This window comes from Crocodylus porosus, unplaced genomic scaffold, assembly GCF_001723895.1.
Source record: "Crocodylus porosus isolate Cpor-Errol unplaced genomic scaffold, CroPor_comp1, whole genome shotgun sequence".
NCBI lineage: Eukaryota > Metazoa > Chordata > Crocodylia > Crocodylidae > Crocodylus > Crocodylus porosus.
Genome location: NW_017728886.1, coordinates 16,451,271 through 16,474,040, shown reverse-complemented (window position 1 = coordinate 16,474,040; position 22,770 = coordinate 16,451,271). Strand labels below are relative to the sequence as shown.

The following is a 22,770-nucleotide window of genomic DNA, read 5'->3' as shown; positions in this document are numbered from 1 at the left end:
TCTATATAATTTGTTTGGACGCAAAAGCAAAATAACGGAGGGAAAAATAAAACTGCATAGCAAATATTAGGATACCTCTAAATTCCTTTAGGTATATGTGCTATGACTCTAATTACTTCACTACATAGCATGGATTGCCTTCCATTTCATTTTACCAAAAAAAAAAAAAGATTGCATTGCTTTTGGGGCAGAGTCTGTGTTCACACAATCATTGTCCTTTTTAATAGTATAAATAACAACTGTAATAATTTATATTTAACCTTGCATGGGAAAGAAAATATTGCATAAGATCCCTTGTGCAAGATACAGGAAGGTTCGTATTATGAGCTCAGTGTGAATCTGGAGTAATGCTATTACCTGTGGGTAGTTTAGGCTGGAGGCATGAATATCTTGCCTTTTGTAGCTCTGCCTTGACCTTTATTTTCACATAAATGCAGATTAAGCAATTTCAATTAAAAAATATTAGAAGTAATCTTTGTACTGCCTTGCCTAGGGAGAGTAAATATGTATTTATCCTCCACGTGGAAAGAGAGCAACATATGTTTGGCTTCTCATTCAAAGTCCCTTCCTTCACAATATTAATCGAGAGCAATCTCATCCTATAGCTTATTTTTGTGCAGCAATTAACCATGAACCAGAATCCTTCTCTCACTGGAGTCCAAGATGAGTAGTGTGGGCTTTGGCATTGTCTATCTGTGGAAATTCACAGTTGGAAAATACGTAGCCTAGACACAGCTCCAGCAGGGGGACAGTTAATCAGTAGGTGGGTGTCCCAGAGTACAGTTCCACTTTAATGACATGGAAGTAATGTGTGTACAACAGCACAACTGTGATCCTGCTCAACCAGTGGAGTTGAATTGTTATAATTGGGTTGTGAGCCAGGAGCAGGCACTAGGTGTGGTAGCAGAGACAAAGGGGACAGGAAATTGCCATACAGCGTCATAAGCTGCTTCTCAAACTTAATTTTGATTGCAGCTGTCAGCTTGGTTTTAGAGTTCTTGCGTGTGTTATTTTATTGAGCTCAGTGTGTGGGAGAGAGGATTTTTTTTTTTTAACTGAAACAATGTTAGAACACGAATGGCAGAAGGTTAGCTTAACACACCTTGCAGTTTCTGAAACAATTGCATCAATAAATAGCAATTCAGACTAATGCATAAGGAATGAAGATTTTCCTGAATCATGGAAAATTTAGGTTCCCCGATGTCACGTTGGGCAGTATGCAAATCAAAGTTAGGAATAAGTGTAGAGATTGTAGCAAAGATTATTCCCATGTTTTCCTTAACATCCGTATGAGATGTCCCTCTATCTTGCTTCTGTTTTCTTTTCATCTCTTGCATGTATTCTTTCATATCCTTGTAATGTTTTGAAATGGATTGGGAGAAAAGACTAATGCAGTGTAAAGAAAATTATCCCTGATTCCGTAATAGAAGTAATTGTAATGATCACCAAGAAGGAGGATTACAATATTTTATTTTTGTTCTGTAGCGTTGTTCATTTAATGAGGCCACTTTTTGACAAGGATTTTGGTACATGTAGACTTGATGTGGCTAGTACCTGTTTTCATGTTTTTCTGTGGCTATAAATAGCTGAAGATTTATAGAGTCACGTTTCATATTCCCTGCTAGGACTGCAGAGGAATTCTGTGCTTTGTTTCCAGCAGAACTTTTAAGAGAAAAAACTGTGCACGTGTGTTCACACATGTATGTGTGTGCATGCGCAGGTATGCATCCATCCAGGAGGGAGGATGTTTTGGGACTCTCCAGAGTCTCAAATTACTGCTAAAAGCCTGATCCTACCATCCTTGCTTATGCCAGAAGTATTTATTTATGTGAGTAGTCCCTTCAACAGCAATGTAGCTACTTCTATAGGATAAGGACCAAAGGGTGGATTTTAATTCTTTTGGAAGCACTGGTTAAAATGTCCAAAAGCATTCTCAAAGGGTTGTTTTTTTCAAGCATGTTAGTGGCACTGATATGCATTCATTGTCCTGAGTTATTGAGTCACTTATTCCTGATTTTTGTCCTAGCTTTTTTTTTAAGTCAGTTTTGTAAAAACTGTTCTAAGCAACAGTGGAATAAACTTGAACAAATAAATAACATTATTCCTAAAATATTGCTAATAACACCAGGTAGCAGTAAGTGTGTAACCACAGTGACTCATTCTTTATATATTCTGCTAAAAATAAATTCTCTGAGTAGCCTTAGATTTAGAGATTTACAGATGTTTTGAATCCAGCCGCTTACAGTGTATGTTTGGGAAAGGTGAGATTTGCATTTGAAAAGGATGAAGCAGATCTCAGAAAGCATTGGAGGTTCCTCACCCCTGAGTGGTCTAAATCATATTGAGTAGCCATAAACATCAAAGAGGTTTCTTACTGAAGTATTTCTTCAGTAAAATTGTGTAGCATTTCTTCTGAGAAAGGAAAAGAGGAAGCAGAATTGAGTCATTATATGCCAAATAGTTTGGTTGCTAAAGCCTTCATAAGCATACCTGTTGTGTCCAAGCAGTTCATTCTGTTTTCCATTAATGGAATAACATTTCCAGCGTTAATTGAAAAAGAAAGGTTTTAAAAAAAAATATACTAATGCCTGTCATTTTCTTTTAGCTTTGTAAATGCATAGGTCCTGTATTTATCAAGGGGATGTAAGCATATGCCTAAGGACAAGACTGCATTTTATTATGCAATACCAATTTACAAGAAAACATTCCTGCTTGTTAAACATGGCTTTTACCAATAAAAAAGTGCTTTTGCTGGTATATTTTGTACCAATACAGCAAGGAGAATGGGCTGTACAGGCAAGCACACTTTCTTGTTCTAGCTGTAGCAAAAGTGCTACTGTAGACAGTGTGGAAGGAAGCCTATCAAAAATGTCCCAGCTGACATGGCTATGTTGGCAAAAGTTTCTAAGGTAGTCCTGATCTCAGATCTCAGTAATTCCACGTGCTTAATGCCCTGCTGACCTGGGGCTGTATATCAGCTTTTCTGAAGATCCCAAAGAACTTTACAAAGATTAAGCCATACAATACTTACGTAAAATAGGTAAGTAACTATTATTCTCAGAAATCCTGCTTCGCAGTCCAACTAGCTACTAGGCCTGTGCGAAGTGGCAAGTATTCTCTTCGGATTCAGATTTGGCCAATTCAGAAGACAGTGATTCAATTTGGAGATTCAAATCACTGTCCTGATTCAATTCGGCCGAATCAGATCTGAAAGATTTGGCACCGCTTCGGGGATAGGGCCATAGACTAAACAGGCAGCTGACATAGCTGCCTCCAGCTGGTAAGTCTGTTGGGGCTGGGGGAGTGGGGGGAGCACTGGGAGGGGGGCTATGACTCGTTGCTGTTTGCTGCCTTCCACCCAGAGCGAGCCACGCCTGCATTGCGCCCCCACTCCCACGCCGACTGGGCAAGCAGTAGCAGGGCAGAGCTCCTGCTCCTAGTACTGCTGCACCCACATCAGCACCGGGAGTGGGGACTCTGTGCTGCCGCCAGTTGCCAGCTGGTGTGGGAGGGTGGGCACTGCTGCCGCTTGTCAACCAGTGCAGGGCAGCAGGCGCAGCAGCACTGGAAGTGGGGGCTATGCCCTACTGCCACTTATCCCCTTCCACCTGGAGTGAGCTGCGCATGTATCTTGCCCCTGCCCCCTCCATCCCGGCTGGGCGAGCAGCAGCAGGGAATAGCCCCTTTTCCCAGTGCTGCTGCACCTGCATCCCGCACCCCCCGTCCTGCTCCCCAAGTCTTGCACTCCCCGCCCTGCTGTCAAATTTCCAAACCTGTGGGAAGACCCAAGGGCCGAATGACACAGCATGCTCGAGGTTGAGCACCTTTCCTTACAATATGTCATATTCTTGGCAGCATTAATAGCACCTGATGACAGGGTCACGTATAAACTATACATGTCTATATTTGAAGTGTTTTGGCCATGTTTTATTGTGCAAGCCATCAAAACAGAATGTCTCTGCAATTATGTGATATTTAGTTATTAGATAATAACAGATAATTGCATGGGGTTGTCCAATAAAAGTGTTACCGTAACATCTAAAAATCTACAAATTGGATAACAATTATTCTTGGGGTTATATCATTATTCCAAGCATAATTACTATGAGATCAGCAGTGTGTGTAATTAATGCGTAATCACATGGAATTTGCTTTTATAGCTATACTTCACCCTTGTTATAAAGCTCTTTGTCACAGCATCCGAGTATAAAGATGACATAAATTGGCCCCACAGATGTGGTACGTTAAACCCCACAATAATTGCTTCCACTTTTAACAACCCTGTTCCCTTAACATTGTACATGCTTGGCTTTCCCTGAAAAGGTAAGTGGGGGAAGGGGCAGTATACTGCATTTATTGAGAGGTGGCCAGAAATGAAAAAAATGCCTGTGTAAAGTAACTTCCTGTCAGTTATCACCAATGAGTTACAGAAGTCTATCCTTCACGTGGTTGAGCCAGATATATCTTTTTCAATAACTAACCATACTAGCATTTTATCATATGCCAGAATTGGTTTGTAGCACCATACCACTAGCCACGCTAAAAGTCGTGGGTGTAATCTCTTCCTCCATCAGAACACCCACTGTCTTCCAAGAGGAGAGCACTTTTAACAGGGTGGGTATTTAGAAAAGTCTGATTAATAAAACTGTTTGCAGGAGAAGAGGACCTGCAATTCAGCCCCTGAATTACTCAGAGAGCAAGCAAAACTTCTGCAAGCAAAACTTCTGTTTATAATTGTTTTCTATGTAAGAGATTTTTGTCCAGCTTAACTGCTAAAATTGGTCGGTTAGTTAGTTCTCTTCATTTGCTTTGTCTTCTTGTCCTTACTTATCAGGTTTTACGTGGCAAGATGATTACACGCAGCATGTTATTGCCCAGGAACTCTCAAGCATTCATAAAATCCACAACTGGCATCCTGATGTCTTCTCATCCGAGGGGTCCGACATACCAAGGTAAGTCTTCGGTGGTGTTATGGGCTATAATGATGTCTTTGAAGATGATGGAATGTCCCCACAATCAAATTCCTATGCACAATACTCAACATATCATGCACAGACCGGGCAGAAATCAGTGGCACAATAGTATTTAAAATATTGTTAGGAACAGGAGTTGGAATAACTGAGAACTACAGACACCATGACCTAAATCATTTTATGAGCTGAATTGCAGCATTTTATGAGTCTAATTGTAGCCACTTAATCAGGCATTTTTGCTTCTTGCATGGATTTTAGACGCTTTCACCTCCATGCTCCACCACACTTAAAAGGCATCTACTGAAGTGCTGGGTTCTGTACCTGCTCCTGTACCCAAGGCAGGGGACATAGTGTAGAGATCCCCAGTGAGCACTAATGGACAGGGTTTGGGAGTAGAACAGTTAAAAATACATAAAGACTGTAAAAACACAAACAACATAAAAAGGGCCTAAAATAGTTTATCTGCCCTACATACAATGATGTAGTTTTTAAGGTATAATATCCCAGGAATTACTGCGCTTAAAATGATGTGTCTCTCTGGAAATCTTCCAGTGGTATGATGCTCCAAAATTTTTAGCCATCATGCGCAGGATTTTGGACTATATATTCATCTTCACTTCAGTCCACTGCGCAACTGAGTGAGAACTTCTGTACAGTGTGGATAAGAATTATGTCTCTGGTAGATTGTTCTCTTTGAAATAAAAATGTAGGCTTGAAACAGTACGTTTGTTACAGTAGAGTTAGTCTGTATGGCTAGGTACAGATGTTACTTTTAATGAACTTTAAGCATGCAGAAGGGTCTTCACAGCTCTAACAGAACAGACATTCATGGCACATAAAACACTTCAAAATGGTGACTCCTGCTCTAATTGATGGATGTGTACCTAAAGTGCTTTCTGTTAGAGTGCTTTATTGAATGTCTGTGCCAGATCTCATCAGGGGTTAACTTAGTGCGTGATTGCTGCCATCCCAGGTGGCATTGTGCAGAGCTGCACTCTAGCCTTGGGCACAGCTTGGTTGCTTTTCCTGAGAGCTAAGCTAGCCCTGTGCCCCCAGCTGTCACTGACCTGAGTCAGTAACATCCTCTGATCCTGGCCCCATGCAAAGCCTGGATTTGAGGAAGGAGGTTTCTGTGCTAACAGTGGTCCTGGCCTCATGGCACTCTACAACCTGGGTGGGGGGAGGGGCGGGAGGAGTGCAGCACTGAGGGGGAAGGAGTCTGAGATCTGTCTCCTCGCAGCCACCCCAGGGAAAGTGCTCTGAGGTCTGTGTCCCCACAGCAGCCCTAGCCATTATATAGCTGTATCTATCTATATATATAAAATGAATTAAATTATCAAAGGTGGCAATATGGCATCACAGAATGATTTATTATGGGTGGCATGTAATAAAACAATGTAAAGTCCTTTAATGAGTCATTAATCCCCACAGTTTTCCCTTTTAGGAAGGAAATAGACTCAGACACTTGTAAGGTAAATTGACTTAAGTTAAATTAATGCATCTGTTGTCTGGAGGAGCAGAGAACATGGAATTTCATGCGCACAAAAATAACAAGCAAGCAGGGAAACTGGTTGCAAGATGAAAGTTCCTTCTGTTGGAGATGACTGGTGTGTACATGGTATTTCATGGGTCCCTATTAAATCTGCGAAAAAACACTGTTGGAAAAAGGATCTAAAGTAAAGGAAAAAATCATTTTGCTTAGAAGAAATAAATGACAGTTATGTTTATCGATGCAATTAAGCAGAAACATAGAAGTTTCCTACAAACTTCAATTTAGAAAGTAGAGAGTAATATTATTTATTTAATAAAACCATCATTAAGATCGCTGCGCTTTTTAAAAAAGGAGAATCTCTTTAGCTTACAAATCACAGCACCTATTAGTTGCACAGCATCTATTGAAGAGTGCTATGTTTCTGCAGTGCAGTGGTTTGGATTTTGAATACCAGCAGCCAATAACATTTTAAGTTCTAATTTTTCTAGGAAACATACATTGTTATCTTTATGTAAGAACAATGTATTAATTATCTAAACATTTGCATTACTACATATAACATTAACTTTATGGTTTATGTTCAGTAGTTATTTGCATTCAATTTCCTTGTTTTAAAATAAATTGGACGCTAACTATATAGCAAAATAAATGTACAACAGGTCCCTAATTCTGCTTGCAAACTACTTTTTCCTTCATGTTTTTTCTGTTTCTCCTGAATGCCTTTGTGAGCTTTAAAAAAGATATTTTAATACTGTGCTAATCACAGTTCATTTAGAAGGCATTTTACTTTGTGTTAACTAGGTTAACAGGATATTAAATGAACTGCAAAGGTATTTACATTTCCTAGAAGTATTTGTCAGATACTTAAAAAAGGAACTCTTCATTTAAAACATTGCAATGCAATATATTTTTTAATTGTTCATTTTACATGGAAACATTAAAAAAAAAAGTTCTCAAAATATACTTAGTACTAAATTGTAATGTAATTTGGGATGATTATCATCTCTTGATCAGGTAGAAAAGTCCAAGTGATAACTCCCTTGTTTCACTAAGTAAGTGACAATGTAGCTGCCATAAATAGGAGCTTGAAAAACACAAACTTAAATTCTGCCTTCATATATGTACACAAATTCCCACTGACTTCACTGGCATGTCTGAAGGTAGAATTTGGTCTTGCATTTCTATTTTGATTCCCTTTCTTCTTTAAAAAAAATGAAGAAAAGAGAAATGTGATATTACAGATTAACTGATGTATGAGGAAGAAACACTTGAGTTTGTGGTTCCTTCTGGGATGAGAGCTTTTTGGATTTTTTGGTCTCTGCTGAAGCAGAATGAGTACTGACCTACAGACTTCAAAGCTGGTACAGCATCTGAGCTTGATTTCAAACTAAATAGTTTGGGAAGCAAAAGGGGAATTTTAGTTTGCTTCAGATAGTCTGACCTGGATTTCCAATCTATCAAATTCTGGTACAGTGGAAGAGAATACTGATGTACCAGAATGTATGTACATGGATGCAAATAGCATAGAAATCAAACAAGAACTTCAGTAAATTAGTGCCAGGATCCTATAATTCTCTGTGCAGAAGTAATTACAGGTCTGCATCTTACTGGACACCAACTGGTCCTCCTCACTTCTCTATCCTGTATGCTGACTGAAAGGAGCAGCATGTGACTCTACATGCCCTGTATAAGGCCTGGGGAGTCTTCCTTCTGGACAGGAGCTGAGTGTGCAGCCATAACACTGTCTTCCAAAGAACCCCCAGGTATAGAGGGTGCTGTGTGGCACAGCTGCAGCTCACAGTACTACAGATAGCCTTGGCAGTGATTTGGAGACAGCTGGGACACCTTGCCAGAATTTATGCAGTCTTTCATGGTTGTCTAGATTATGCTGAGGACTAAGGTGCAGTCCAAAATAAGGAAGGTACAAAGCATGTGCAGTATGTGGAACCCTTGACACTCCTCTTGGGCTGGCAATTCTCTGCTGCATCTCCTCGCATCTCATCCCTTGCCAGCTGGCTCAGAGTCTGTGCTGCTGCATTCACTCTGGATCATGTAACGCCCAGGTAGGACTGCTACCAAAAACACCCTGTTGTTGAAGGCATAGTGAGGGAACTCATGGGGACATGATTGTGACATGACTTCCTCCAGCATAATATCCTGTAACTGCTGTATGGTAATGCCAAAGTTACACTGTTATAATGGAGATTAAAAGAGGGAACACTTAATTCAGATACAAACTTGTAAATAAATCAAATTAGGGTCAGAATTTAGACGACAACTTTCAGTATAACTCTGCTCTCTAAGCGGTCCCCTTGTGAATACAGAGAAGAGCACTAGCCACAGCAGACTGCTGATACTTAAAGTAAAATCTTGCATTCTGTTTGAGCCCCGTTGAGCTCCTTCAGCTTGAGTCCTTGGTTGTGGAGGAGGGGGTGGAGGAGTGGTGACATCCAAATGTGATGTAGCTTCCAAATTAGATGTCACTCATAGTAAAATATGCAGAGCTGTGACCCTCCTTCTCTTTTCTTTGGAGAGGTGAGGAGTGAAGGAATGAGGAATGGAGTAGTTAACAATGTTGACACTTAAATTATCCTCACCAGGACTCAAATATCTTGCAGAGATAGATGAGTGTAGCTGTTAACACCTCAGAACTATTGTCCAAGGCTCTCTGCAGGCCGGCACAGACACTCCCACAGCAGCTACTCTTTGTCATTTTCTTTGCAGCCACAACAGTTAGAAACTTCCTTTCATTTTTTGCTCAAAAAAGAATCTGCAGAATGAGAGCAGCTTTAGACAAACACCAGATCACTGAGTACTGGCTCAGGCTAAACTCTGACTCGAGCTAAATATAATCTGTTAAAAATGTATATACAAAATCTGTGTAAAGCTAATCTGTATATCCCATTTACAAATGAATCTCACTTACATTTATAAGAATGTCATGAAACTGGAGGACTCATGTTCAAACCTGTGACCTCTTTTCTTCGCTTTCCTGGAGTCTGCGCTTTGGTCAATGATAAGCTGTTTGACTGCTCAGTGTCCTTAGCTAACAGCTTGTTTGCGTTCTGTAGGGCAGTATGTAAGTCCTCCAGGCCCAAAGGAAATGGATTTTGATGATAGTTTAGTAATTTCTTCAAAGTCCCATTGAAGTCCCATCTGTTTAGGGTGCAGTCTAATGCTGCCTCTTTTATATTTACAAATACTCTTTTTTCCACTAAACATAATTTTACCCTGATGGAAGATTATTCATTGATTTGTTCCTGGATGATTAGTATAGCACATTGTTTTATTAATTTATGAGTGGACTTTTGCTTTTACTTTTCTCCCAGAGCTATAACAATATTTTACATCTTCTAGCATTGTGTTAAATTTTCTAGGGATTTTTTTAAGAGCATTTGCATAGAACGAACTACTATAGATTCAGATGGAAAATATTATTCCTTATTTTTGCTGAGTACAGTGTGTATCATTTTATGTTGGTAACATTCTTTTTTTTGGTTTTGATGTGCAGGCTTTCAAAGCAGATTGCTGATAATGAAAGGAATTATGAGCTGGGAAAGGATGTGAACTTGGCCAAGTCTCTTCAGCAGTATCTTACATACCTAGGTATTCTCACCCAGTCTACCGCTCCAAATTTATACCCGAAGATGAAGAATGACAAGGCTTCTGTTAAGGTGCTTTCTACATTTTTTTAAAAATTATTTCTTCTCTCCTCTATTTCTTAATCTCTCCTTCTACTGTGCCAGCCAACTCTGTTGTTTAAGACACAGAGGCTACTGTATAAAAGCAGCCTCCAGACAAGGAATGAGATGATTAAGGATATGCTTCTGACATGCTCTGTTGTTACAGCATCTGAACCACCCTCCCCCTGACATGCAAGTACTTCCATTGAAATGCACTGGAAAATATTTTACGCAGAAAGGGCTGTGCATTTACCTGAACTCAAAAGATAGACGCCCACCTATTTCTTTTTCGTAGAATTGTGTCTGTCCATCTCTTTCAAAAGAAATCCAACTGGCTCTACGATGGACTAGATACACTTATGACTAGGATCATGTGCTATACTTGTCTGCAATAGCAGGGGCTTGCACTTAATGCTCCTTCTCTCCGTATGTCCTATACTCCCAAAGGTTCATCAAGTCCAAAAGCAACGGTCTAGTTGGAAGAAACTGGGAGTTATTCATCTTCTCTGAAATGTGCTGGCAACACGTAACATGTTAATGTATCGACTGCTTGCATGCTGCTTAGGCAGCAGGTACGCCCGAGCTGGATTTCTGAGAGTCAGAGCAATTCACATATGGAAAAGAGACTTTACTGGTGATCCACAGAGTATTTATACCACACTAACAAATATTTTTTGTGTTTTGTACACCAGTCTAATGAGACCATCTGCACTAACAGAATCCCAATGATTTTACAGGTTGTGCCTGATTCTTTGTTTAGCTGTAATGGGTCTAAAATATATTCTAGCTAGAAATAATAATAATAATAATAAAAAAAAGTCCCAAATGTTATAGACTGGAATCAGAAGCAGTAATACACAATTTATGGGATACAACAACAGGTGCTTCTCAAGGGTAAGAGACGATTTCAGGCAGCAGAAAGGTAGCTTTAGGAACTAATGAAAGGCCTGCTCCCTGTGGTGCCGTACCTTGGCCTGTTTGGATTTTGGTTTTTGAGTCAGAAGGCACCGAATAAGGTTGTTATTTTTTTTGAAGCGTTGTCCTTTAGGGAAGTAAAAATTTGTCAAAAAAAGTATTTCTGTGGGTCTGGTACTGTCATGCGAGTTCATAAATAATCCATCTGGCTGAGCTCTTCTGTGGGGAAGCCTGCCGCGATGACACCACCCACCAACACCACCGAGCGTTGCCATGGCAATGGGGACTGAGAAGCCTGGGGGAGTGGGATAAAGAGCAGCAAATCTGGAAATGAAGCACGTATAGAAACAAATTGTAGGATTCTTTCCACTGAGGAACAGTTGAAAACAACAGCTCGCGAGTCAGACCGCGTCACCTGTGCTATAAAATAGAAATCAAACAAAAGGTTGGGGGAGAGGCTCAGAAGCTAATGAGTATTGCTTTTTACACCGTCCTACCCACCTCTTCTCCCCTCTCAAATTCAAAGGCAAGTGCTGATCTTTACAGAGAATCAAGGGGAGCCTTCCATATTTATACCCTGGATCACTGTGTTATTAAACGCACAAAGCACAAGTTAGTCTGGTTGAGAAGCCTCTAGACAGCTGGTAAGAAACGTTACCTTGGAAAGGAAAGTAACTTTAAGAACAGTATTTAATACTGTCGTGCCACCTGGAACAGGTGTAGGGTTTGTCCCATTTGATTGCACATTGTGACAGAAACTTCATGATTTCTTACTATTTTTTCCCGCAAATATGGATACCTTCTGAGCAAACATTAAATGATTTCATTGCCTCCCACCTGTGTTCTTTGCACCTTTTGACTGTCCTCATTTAAAACATAAGAGCACCAGAGGCAGAAATTCTGCTCTCACTTAATGTTGCTACCCTTCGCCTCCTACCTTTTCTCTCTCCTCCTAATAAACCGTCCTCTTCTGAGATTCTTGCTAAAACCCAAGTTCATTTATTTTCCTTTGTCATCTTACGCCTGTTTATTTTGCTACCACATCTCCCCACAAGCTGCTGGGACTTGAGGGGATGGAGGGTGAAGCTTGTAGGAATAGCGTTTAGTGTTATAAAACCACGGATACAATTAGGTCAAACAAGAAACTATAAAATTGCTCCGATGGTTGAAGCTATAGTGGTGGCTGAATGTCCATAATGGTGTCCTGAGAGAACTGTGGGCAAGATTTAAAAAAATGAGTACCTAAAATTAGTCTCCTAAGTTTTTACTTGGGAATTGAAGTATGGGTTTATAATAGGAGGCTAATTAAAAAAGGTGACCTGTAGTTTTCCTTCTATGTTTTACATACAGTGTGTCCACGTGCAAATGCTCTGGAGTGGGTTTACTCTAAAGGCAGGGGCAATGTGTAGGGGGTGCACACAGGTGCACGTGCACTCCCTGAGTGTGGCGGTGCACTCCCTGCAAAAAGACACCACCAGCACTGTTGGCAGTGCTCGTAGGTGGTCATTGCCAACAGCGCTGATGGCATCTGTGGATGGTCTGTGATTCCTCCACTGGTGGCAGTGGCAGGTGGTCGCCAACCCTTGGTCGGATCTCACCACCCTGTTCTCGCCTGCTGCCGACAGTGCTGGCAGCGTCTGCAGGAGCTCCTCTGCTTACTGCTGCTGCGCTCCTGCCACCATCGTGTCCCCCCAGCCACTGGGGCATGCATCATTAATGTCTAAAGTAATTTATTGTAGAGTAAACCCACCCCAGGCAGGTGTCTTCATATGCTGGGAAGTGGGAGCAGATTTGCTGCTCATGGCAGCAGTCTCCTCCTGCCACTGCAGGCCCTGCAATGGCCCCCTGCAGCATCCAGGGGGAGTGCTAGACTCCCCCTAGGTGCTAGCCCAGGAGCTGGAATAGAGCACAGGACCAGGAGACAGCTGTCTTCTGGGCTGGAAGACTGTTTTCTGCTCTCAGGAGCTGCCTGCTGCCAACGTCCCCCAGCCTGAGCAACAGTGGCTCCCAGCCCCTGCTCCTCTGCCTGATAAGAATCTCCCAGCCCCTGCTCCATTATACCGGAGCTGGGCAGCAACATAACAATCTCCCAGACTCTGCTCCGCAATCACGATTGCACAGCAGGGGCTGGGAGCTCCCTGCTGTTCGGGCAGGGGAACATTGTCCCTGCCTGGTTTTTGGTGGTGGAGCCCACCCCAGTAGCAGGCAGCTTCTAGGGGCAGGGAGTGATCTCCTGCCCCCTGCTGCCTTGCTGACCGGGAGCGCATTTGCTCCTGGTTGGCCATCTACCCATCTCGTACAGTGCGGTAAGCAATTGCAATTAAATTTGCTACTTGTGTTTACAGGTAGCAAATTTACTTTCAATTAGAGCAAATTACTGCACAATAAGCATCTGTATATATAGATGGTGATGCTTACTGTGCAGTAATTTGCTCTAATTGGGAGTAAAGTATTTCGTGTACCCATTATGTGTTTATATAATATAAAGTGACAAATTTGCAGTTTCATCAAGTTGCAGCCCAACTACTTACCATTATAAAATGTACAGATAACAAAACAGGATAGTCAGGCCCTCTGTCCTTTGCATGGTCACTTTGAGGGTCACCGTACGCCCAACAGCAACAACTAGTTGTAATAACTATATTTGGGATTCGATCATGTGATGGAACAAATTTACTCTGCAATTTACCTTCCATTAGAAAAACCTTTTTTCGACTCTGTTGCATGTGCCAGTTTGACTGTCCCACTACCTTTCATAGTTTCATAGTTGGTAGACTTGAAAGAGACCTGAGAAGATCATCAAGTCTGACCCCCTGAAAGAATTTTGGGATCAAATGACCATGGCTAGGTGATTATCTAGCCTCCTTTTGAAAACCCCCAGGGTAGGAGCGAGCACCACTTCCCCTGGAAGTTGGTTCCAGATCCTAGTTGCCCTGACTGAAGTAGCACTTCCTGATGTCTAGCCTGAACCTACTCTCAGTCAACTTGTGGCCATTATTCCTAGTTACTTTTGGTAGTGCTCAGGGGAACAGGGACTTTCCTGTTCCCCACTGGTCCCCACTGGTAAGTTTATAGACATCCACCAGATCCCCTCTCACCTTTCTCTTGTGGAGGCCGAACAGGTTCAGGTCCTGTAGCATCTCCTTGTAGGGCCTGCCCTGCTGTCCCTTGACCATGCAAGTGGCCCTCCTCTGCACCCTCTCCATGTTGTTCACATCCCTCCTGAAGTGCAGAGCCCAGAACTGGATGCAGTACTCCAACTGTGGCCTGACCAATGTTGCATAGAGAGGGAGGATCACCTCCTTGGACCTGCTTGTGATGCATCTGTGGATGTATGACAAGGTGCGGTTAGCCTTACTGACCATGTCCTTGCATTGGCGGCCCGTGTTCATCTTGGAATCAATCATGACTCCAAGATCCTTTTCTGCCTCTGTACTGATGAGAAGGGAGTTCCCCAGCCTGTAGGTATGCTGCTGATTCTTTCTCCCTAGGTGCAGTACCTTGTACTTGTCAGTATTAAATCCCATCCTGTTCTTATCTGCCCATCCCTGTAACCTGTCCAGATCTGGTTGTAGCCTGTCCTTCCCTTCTAGCACGCCCACTTCTCCCCACATCTTAGTGTCATCTGCAAATTTGAACAAGGTGCTTTTCACCCCCTCGTCCAAGTCACTGATGAAGATGTTAAACAGTGTGCGCCCGAGGACCGAGCCCTGGGGGACCCCACTGCCCACGTCCCTCCAGGTCAAAAATGTCCGTCCACCACCACTCTCTGGGTGCAAATTTGTGACCCATTTGACTGTGTAGGCATCAACACCACAGTCACCTGCCCGTAATGAACCCATGTTGGTTTCCCCTAAGCATAATCTCCCCTGCTTGTCCCTCACAGATGTGCTTCTGGATAATTTTCTCAAAGAACTTCCCCAGGACTGAGGTAAGACTAATGGGCCTATAGTTTCCTGGGTCCTTCTTCCTCCCTGTTTTGAAAATGGGGACCCCATTGGCTCTTTTCCAGTCCTCTGGCACCTGGCCAGAGCACCATGAGTGTTCGTAAAGCTGTGCCAGGGGTCCCACAATGACCTCTGCCAATTCCCTCAGTACCCTTGGGTGAAGAGCATCTGGACCTGCTGATTTGAACATGTCCAGCCCCACCAGAAGTTTCCTAACTAGGTCCTTTCTGACCCTATGCATGGCGGTGCCTCTCCTGAGTCCGTCCATAATCCCGGTGGGGGGGATGCCTGCTCAGAAAAATGGAGGCAAAGAATTTATTACAGAGGTCAGCTTTGTCACCTGGTGCAACCACCAGATTGCCAAGCGTGTCCTGCAGGGGCCCCCTGTTACCTGATGCTTTCTTTTTACTCTCTATGTATTTAAAAAAGTACTTCTTGTTATCTTTGATAGCAGTTGCTAGTCCTAGTTCTGTCTCTGCCTTAGCCTTCCTAACAGTCAACCCTGCCAACCCTACAGTCTTGAGCAATGGAGGTATAATCCTCCTTGGTGATGGCCCCTCCCTTGGCTTTCAGACGTACCTGAATGTCTTTAGTGCTCCATGGGAGCTTTTGAGCACTCTTGCCCCCTTTGACTCACCCTTTGGGCTCGGGGGATCATCTGCTTAAGGAATGACTACTTTCCTAAGCATTGTTTTAGACATTCTTCATTGCAAGTTTAATAGGTATATTTGGGCATTTGATGACAAACAGCTGTCATTCACAAGACTTGGCGAGTTTATTTCCCAGAGCATACAGCTTTACAGAGCATTTCGCTGCAGTGCTGTTGAAAGGGTTATTCAGAAAATGAGCACTTGGTGGCATTTGTTGCTTAGGCATCAGCTGGCATTTTTTCATATAGGCCTAATGAGGGCTTTACCTTTTCACAGACTGCTGCATTATCAGTGTTTGTGAAGCCTTTGTTTGTGAACCAATGTTTGTGAATTAAATCCTGGACTCAACACAGAAAAATCACACACACACACACTCTCTTATCTTGGGTGGCTGAAACCAGAGACGCTTCAAAGATTTTTTCCCTAAACTGAGCCAGAAAAAACTTGACTTATTTACAACCCTGTTTCTGATGAAACCTTGGTAGGCAATTCATTTTGTTGCATTAGTTGACCATGGGAACAGTTGATACTGCTAAGTCATTTTGGGTTTAAACAATCACTTACTTGGGGGTTTTGGTTTTTGGTAGTTGTTGTGCTGGTACATTGTAGGTATATATCATAAATAATCTGATAGCTAGGACTCTTGGGAAGCCTTGGAGTGACTGTTTAATGTAGGGTAAGGGGATAAGACAGTCATATCTACTTTGGCCTCAAAGAGCAAGTGAAAGAAAGCGGTCTCCAAACTGATCTGGATAGGAATATATCATGTTGTCTGTCCCCCTGTGTCACTTCCATGGGGTAGGGTTGGTCTAATTCATATAAACGGATTAGCAGTTTTGCTGCCTTCCCTTCCTGTGATTTTCAGGGGAGTCCAGTTATCTCAGTGTTAGGCCTACCCTAAGCACTTTCCTGCCATTTAGTACCATAGCAAAATAGGGAAGGAACCTCATGAGGTCATCTAATCCAGCCTCTTTCTCAAGGTAAGATCATCCCTGACTAAGCTATCCCAGTCTGTCTAACCACCTCTAGAAAACTTCCAACTGTTGAGATCCTAGAGTATATCTAGGTATCCTGGTCTAAAGCTTGACCATCCTCACAGTCATAAGGTTCTTCCTAATTGCCAACCTAAGGTTCCTCTGCTGCAATTTGAATCCATTGCTCCTAGTCCTATTCCCTAGAGCTACATAGACAAGCACATCTCCATCCTCTCTGTAATCACCCTTCAAATATTTGAAGACTGTTATCAAATCCCCTCTCACCTCTTTTCCACACTAAATAACCAAAGCTATTTCAGCCTTTCCTCAGAAGTTCTGCTTCCCAGGCCCCTAATCTTTTTGGTTGCTCTACTTTGGACTCTTTCCAAACCACCCACATCCTTCTGGAACTGTGGGGCCCAAAACTGGACACAGTACTCCAGATGAGGCCTCACCAGTGCCAGAGTGGAAGAATCACTCCCTCTGATTTGCAAGTGACACTCCTGTTTATACAATTTGGCATGCCATTGGCTTTTTTTTTTTTGCAACAAGAGCACACTGTTGGCTCATTCAGCTTCTGGTCCACTGTAAACCTCAGTTCTTTCTCTGCACACTTGTAGCCTAGCCAGCCACTGCCCAGTCTATGTTTGTGCATGCAATTACTCCATTCTAAGTGCAGGACTTCCCACTTGTACTTGTTGAAAGTCATCTAGTTGACTGTGGACTATTTTCCCAGTCTATCCAAATCATTTCCCCCACCCAACTCTACAGATTTACTAAGTATGCACTTGTTGTCATCATGCGAACCATTAATGAAGACGTTAAACAATACTGGACCCAGGAAAGACCCCTGGGAAACCCCACTTCTCCCACCTACATAGTTCATGCTTCTGATGCCTAAATATATCAGAATAATATACTATATATGTACTACAGCCAACTCAGATCCCAACTAGTGTTGTCAGTTCTCAGGATGTCTGTAGAGGCTTTGCATTATCTCGTAACTCCAATATCTGGAGTCATGTAATTATATGAGTTTTCATTTATATTGGCTGTAATCTAAATTAATGTAATCTTGTCACCTTTCTGGGTGTGTCCAGACAAGTGCACACGTGCATTTTCCTGGGGACAAATAGCAGAGGCACACAGTTGTGCTGCTGCTACTTGTCCCCGGGAAGCATCCGTGCACATGCACTCTGGAGTGCGGCAGGTTACCTCGGGTGAGGTATAGAAGGCTGGGCCCAGCACCTGGGCTGGCCTCAGAATCCTTGCCTGGGGACCTCGAGATGGGTGCCACGGGGGGAAGAGGGGGACAAAATTTCCCTTGTTACAATGAATGCCATTACTCCTTATCCTTGTTAGTAAATAGCAGATACACCGGCATATTTAATTTCGCTTATAGTTATTGAAGTCTCAGAAGGGAGTGGAGGGAGTTTCCAACATTTTTTTAAACCTGATTTTGTGTCTGGGTGTGCAAACACACCCACACATTTGTGTGTAGGTCTTACTTATCACAGGAAGGTTGTTACAAAATGTTCTTCGATTTCTGTGCTGCCCTACCTCAAAAAGCTTAGAGTGGCTTGCAATGAAACAAGATAAAGTATAGAAATAGAATAAAATAATAAAGGAAACTAATAAAACAATAGCATCCTTTCCCAAGCAATACCACAAACTTGCCCCCACCATCTAAAACTTGTCCAAATAAGGTATTAAAATGCTTTTGAAAGATGTCCAGGATGTGGTCCAACCTGGAAAAATGTCCAGGTTTTGACAGTCTCAAAGATGATGGCATTCCAGAGCTGAGGAACAGCTGCCAGTATGACTGCTCCTGTCTTTTCAGCCACCAAACTTGGTTCACAGATGCAACTTGCAGGAGTTTGCTCTTGGATGACCTTGGGGAAATTAATGAAAGATAAGGAAGGAATCAGTCCCTTAGGCATGTAACAGTTCCCAGGCCATTCAAGACTTTATAGGTCTAACACAACACCTTGAACTGCATCCAGAAAGCCAGAGCAGACTCTAGAGCATTGGACTAATGTGCTCCTGGAAACTCAACCTCATCAGAAGGAGGATCTCTGCATTCTGCACCAGCTGTAGCTTCTGGATGGTTCTCACAGGGGGCTTAGTAGACCATGTTAAATCTCATTCATGCAGTCCTTTGTCATGAAAATCTGAAAGCTTTGGTGAAAAGTGGACCCTAAATAATTTTGGAACTAAAGCGCGGTGGTGGAATGATAGGGACAAACCCTTCATTTTTCAGAAGAACATTTTAAAAAACAAAAATACTTTGAAATAAAGTCCATTTCAAAGGTACAGCAGCAATATGTTATTTTTAATGAAAAATCTACTACAAAGAATTATTTACCTGACAGGTTTTTTTAATCATGTTTCAAAATTTTATCCTGTTTCCTCTGGCATTGATCCATCACTTTACCATATGAATAGTCTCTGATGTCTAAGTTAAGCATGTGCTTAAGTACTTTAGAATTTAGCTGTGTGTCTGAGCATACTTCTACAGAAATTATGTTTAAACATCATTCTCTGAAATCTTTCATCCTATAACAGAATTGTTGACATATGAGCAAACTGTTCTCAGGAAAAGGAAAATGGTTAATTCTAATAAATCCATCATCACTGATGAGCATGTGGCACAAGTTCTCTAGTTCAGAAGGAGTTCATTACCACATTGGCTCAGACCATGTCAAAACTAGTATTTTTAATTTGCTATGTGCTAAGGGTTAACAAAGATTAACAAAGAGACATTCTTCATTCTGAAGTGGTCTTTTCAGAAGCTATTATTCAGAATATAAGCCAGGGAGAGGAAAAAAAAGTGACAAAGGGAAAAATAAAGATTAGTAATAGATAGAACTGTAAAAGCTAATGGCTAGGAAGTTGTGCAATTCAGCAGATTGCACAAGAGTGAGTTGTGGGTATATGGGAGGCCTAGACTGATGTTAGACAGACTTTGGAAGCCAGGATGAAAACTGTGGCAATATCAGAGTTCCAGATTTGGAACACTCCGAGCATAAAAGTCCAAAACAACCTAAATATTAACTTGTACACAAAAGAAAGCAGAATACTTATCCTTTTTTTAAAAAAAAGATAGAACATACAATTTGCAATCAAATCTGTGCCACCTACATTTACAGGGGAGTAGATTACCAAATGATATGCAATCAGACTGCAGACATTTCTATTACACTGCAATTTCACAGTCAAGATTCAGAGGCAAAGTCATCACTAGTTTTGATCAAAGGAGACTGTGGCGCCATTTTGCTTGATCAACAGTAAGCTTCTGACACTGTTAACTACAGCGTATTAATTAACAATCTTCAACTTCTGAGCTTCTCTGATGTAGCTCTTTAAGTGTTTCAAAACTACAGCACTCTCAGAAAGAAAACAAAAGATAGTTTATGGAAGAAATTCTAGTTAAATTCTTTGGCTTGTGCTGTTGCATAGGAGGCCAGACTAGATAATCATAATGGTTCCTTCTGGTTCTAAACTCTGTTATTCAGTAGGAAAAATGTGAGCATGATCTGTCTTGTGTCTGAGGTAGATTGCAAGAGGCTTCTGGTTTTTTAGCTCCCACACGCATTTCAGTGTAAATAAATGATCTTTTCAGAACTGAGATAGCATATGTTGGTTTATTGCATCTGCTGAACTTAAGCCAGCCATTAGGAAATAAAGCAAAATGAACAACACCAAAAGCAAAACTTTTTCTCAATGTCTTGTACTCCACAAGGCTAAATTTTGCCTATTAGTTTTCATATGTGACTTTTATGGATTTTAACTAAGGATTTTCATAGATTTTAACTTGGCCCCTCCAGGTCTAATTTGTTCCAACATGTCTAAATGTGTCTATTTATAATGCTGTTGTGATATATGAGATTCATATGAGCATCTGATATTTTTGCTATACTAATTGTGCATACATGTTGGGGAGAGGGACACAGAGGTAGCATATGGGTTCATACAGTGTTTAGCCTTTTTTTAGCAGGAAAATGTCTGTCTGTTTAAATCGATATACTAAAGTGAAACTTTAGCACAATTTTTGTTTGACCTTTGGAAAACTTTTATTTTTTTCCATTATTGCTCAGTGGGGTCTGGTTCCAGGCAATGATTCTTTCAGAGGTTTTTCCCACCGCTCAAAATAGGGACTGTGAACTCCTTTGTTTAAGCTACTGTGATTAAAGCTTGTATGAGGAGTCCTGCTCCAGTAAAGTCAGTGGCTATTAAAATGAATTAATGTTTGTAAGTGATTTGAAAATGAAATGTCCAATGAATGAGCTAAGATTTTTTTTCTAATGCTGTATGTTTCTGTATTATTCCTCAAAGGGCTTTTCAGCAGCTATGCACTCCATCAAGTTGGATCAAATGGATCTCCAAGGAGGGGCATATTTTGGTATAAAAGCTAATCCAGTGCACTACTGCGTTAGCTTCTATTGCCTTACTGTAGCTGAACTGGAAGTTAAAATATGAGCCCATCTCTCAGGTGTAAATTAACTAATGGTATCAATCAATATCTTATGATAGCTATATCTTATCCTCCCCTTGGTTCTTTGCTTGTTCTTTGCACAAGAAAATATATAGTCTATAAACTATGTAGTATGCATCTTCACACTGTAATTAATGTGTCCTTTGTGAACTTTTATTGTAAAGAGATCAGTTACTTAGGATGCATTGCCATAATAATTTTGTCTTTAAAAAGGTTTATATGTATTCTTGATAGCGCATCTTCTGTTTTCTGTATTGTCTGTTTGAAGGGTGATATGAGGTCAGGGAAGGCCCCCAGATAAGGAGACAGACAAAAATATTCCAAATGCATCTTGTGTCCACACAACTTAATTTTTAAGGATTTTCTCCCAGTGAAATGATTAATATCATATGTAGAAAACAAAATAAACAATTTCTGTAAAAATGACAGGGACTGCATGATAACCCCTCTGAAAATAATGATAGATAATTCATTGACAGGAGTCAGTATACTGTGTTATAGCCTAATAATGTTGCCTTTAATTTTCTCATTCTTGTAGCTGATGCCTTTGCTCCGTAGAAACCAAGTCCATTTTTGTTATCAGGTGGAAATATAAGTGCCTCTTTCATTTTTCCTCTGTTTTTTCTGTTTCCTTATTCCAGAAAGGTTAGCAATGCCTTTTGCTGTGCGTCCAAAGACCCTAACAGATGGAATTTATGAATCCTTTTAATCAATAGAAAGTCAGGATATGAAAAATTCTATCTTGCCTTGGGGTTATCCCATGGAACTCATTTAACTTTGAAATGAAGATAGCCAACAGTGCCCATATGCAAGAGACTACAATAAAATAGCACTTTCAATGAGACTATCACAGTGACCTATAATTTTTAGTATTAGATTGAAAAAAAATAAAGTTAAAAGAAGTAGCGCTGGACATTAAGCTCTGTACAAGAGGTGGCATTTTCTTTGCTTTTTTCTATAAAGTCTACTGGATTGTTTTCTCTGCCAATTAACAGAACACACGTCTGTTCTCTGTTAGGTGCTGTTGTCTAGGCCAGTGGTATTTATCCATGCCATATCTTTACTTGGATTTTAGACTGTCTATTTTTATTGTCTTTGTTGCATATTGTTTGTTTGGAGGGATAATTTTCCCCTGTATGTAAGCTGAAGAGACTAGCATACAGCTATGAGGGTCTTTAATTAAGTAGGCCAAGCTAACTTTGATTGGCTGGCAACGAAATGTGCTTTCAAGACAGGTAAGCCGTAGACACTATATTTTAATTTGAACTTTTTGTAGCACATCCTCAACTATCAGAAATATGACCTGTCAAGCTGCTGCAAGACTGTTTGGTTTGGTTACTGGATCAGTTCTGAGCCCAAGATTGACACTTGTATCCAATTTTTATAAGGCTGCTTGTGGTGGATTTCTTTTTCTTTCCTTTTCTTTTCTTTTTTGGGGGGGTGTTTATGAAAAGAGCAGGAAATGACAAATCTTAATATTTGAGGATATTTGTACATTTTACATAACTCATCCCAAACCAGCTTTAATTATCAGGCCCAAAGCTTGCCCAAGAGGTTTGGGGCTGTTTTGTGAAGGCTAGTAGTCTCTCTTACTTCAGGAGTCTGTTTGTTGTAAGTTTATAAAGTTTTTTGGACCATGCA

General features: G+C 41.2%; 1 protein-coding gene across 1 annotated transcript in view; it reads left to right on the top strand.

Annotated features, from left to right (window-relative positions):
• Window positions 1-22,770, top strand: part of PTPRN2 (protein tyrosine phosphatase, receptor type N2) — an 870,593-nt gene that overhangs the window by 257,838 nt on the left and 589,985 nt on the right. The window contains exons 4-5 of the mRNA XM_019528486.1: window positions 4,835-4,952; window positions 9,977-10,139. Of these exons, the coding sequence (XP_019384031.1) occupies window positions 4,835-4,952; window positions 9,977-10,139 (281 nt within the window). The remainder of the gene's footprint in view (window positions 1-4,834; window positions 4,953-9,976; window positions 10,140-22,770) is intronic.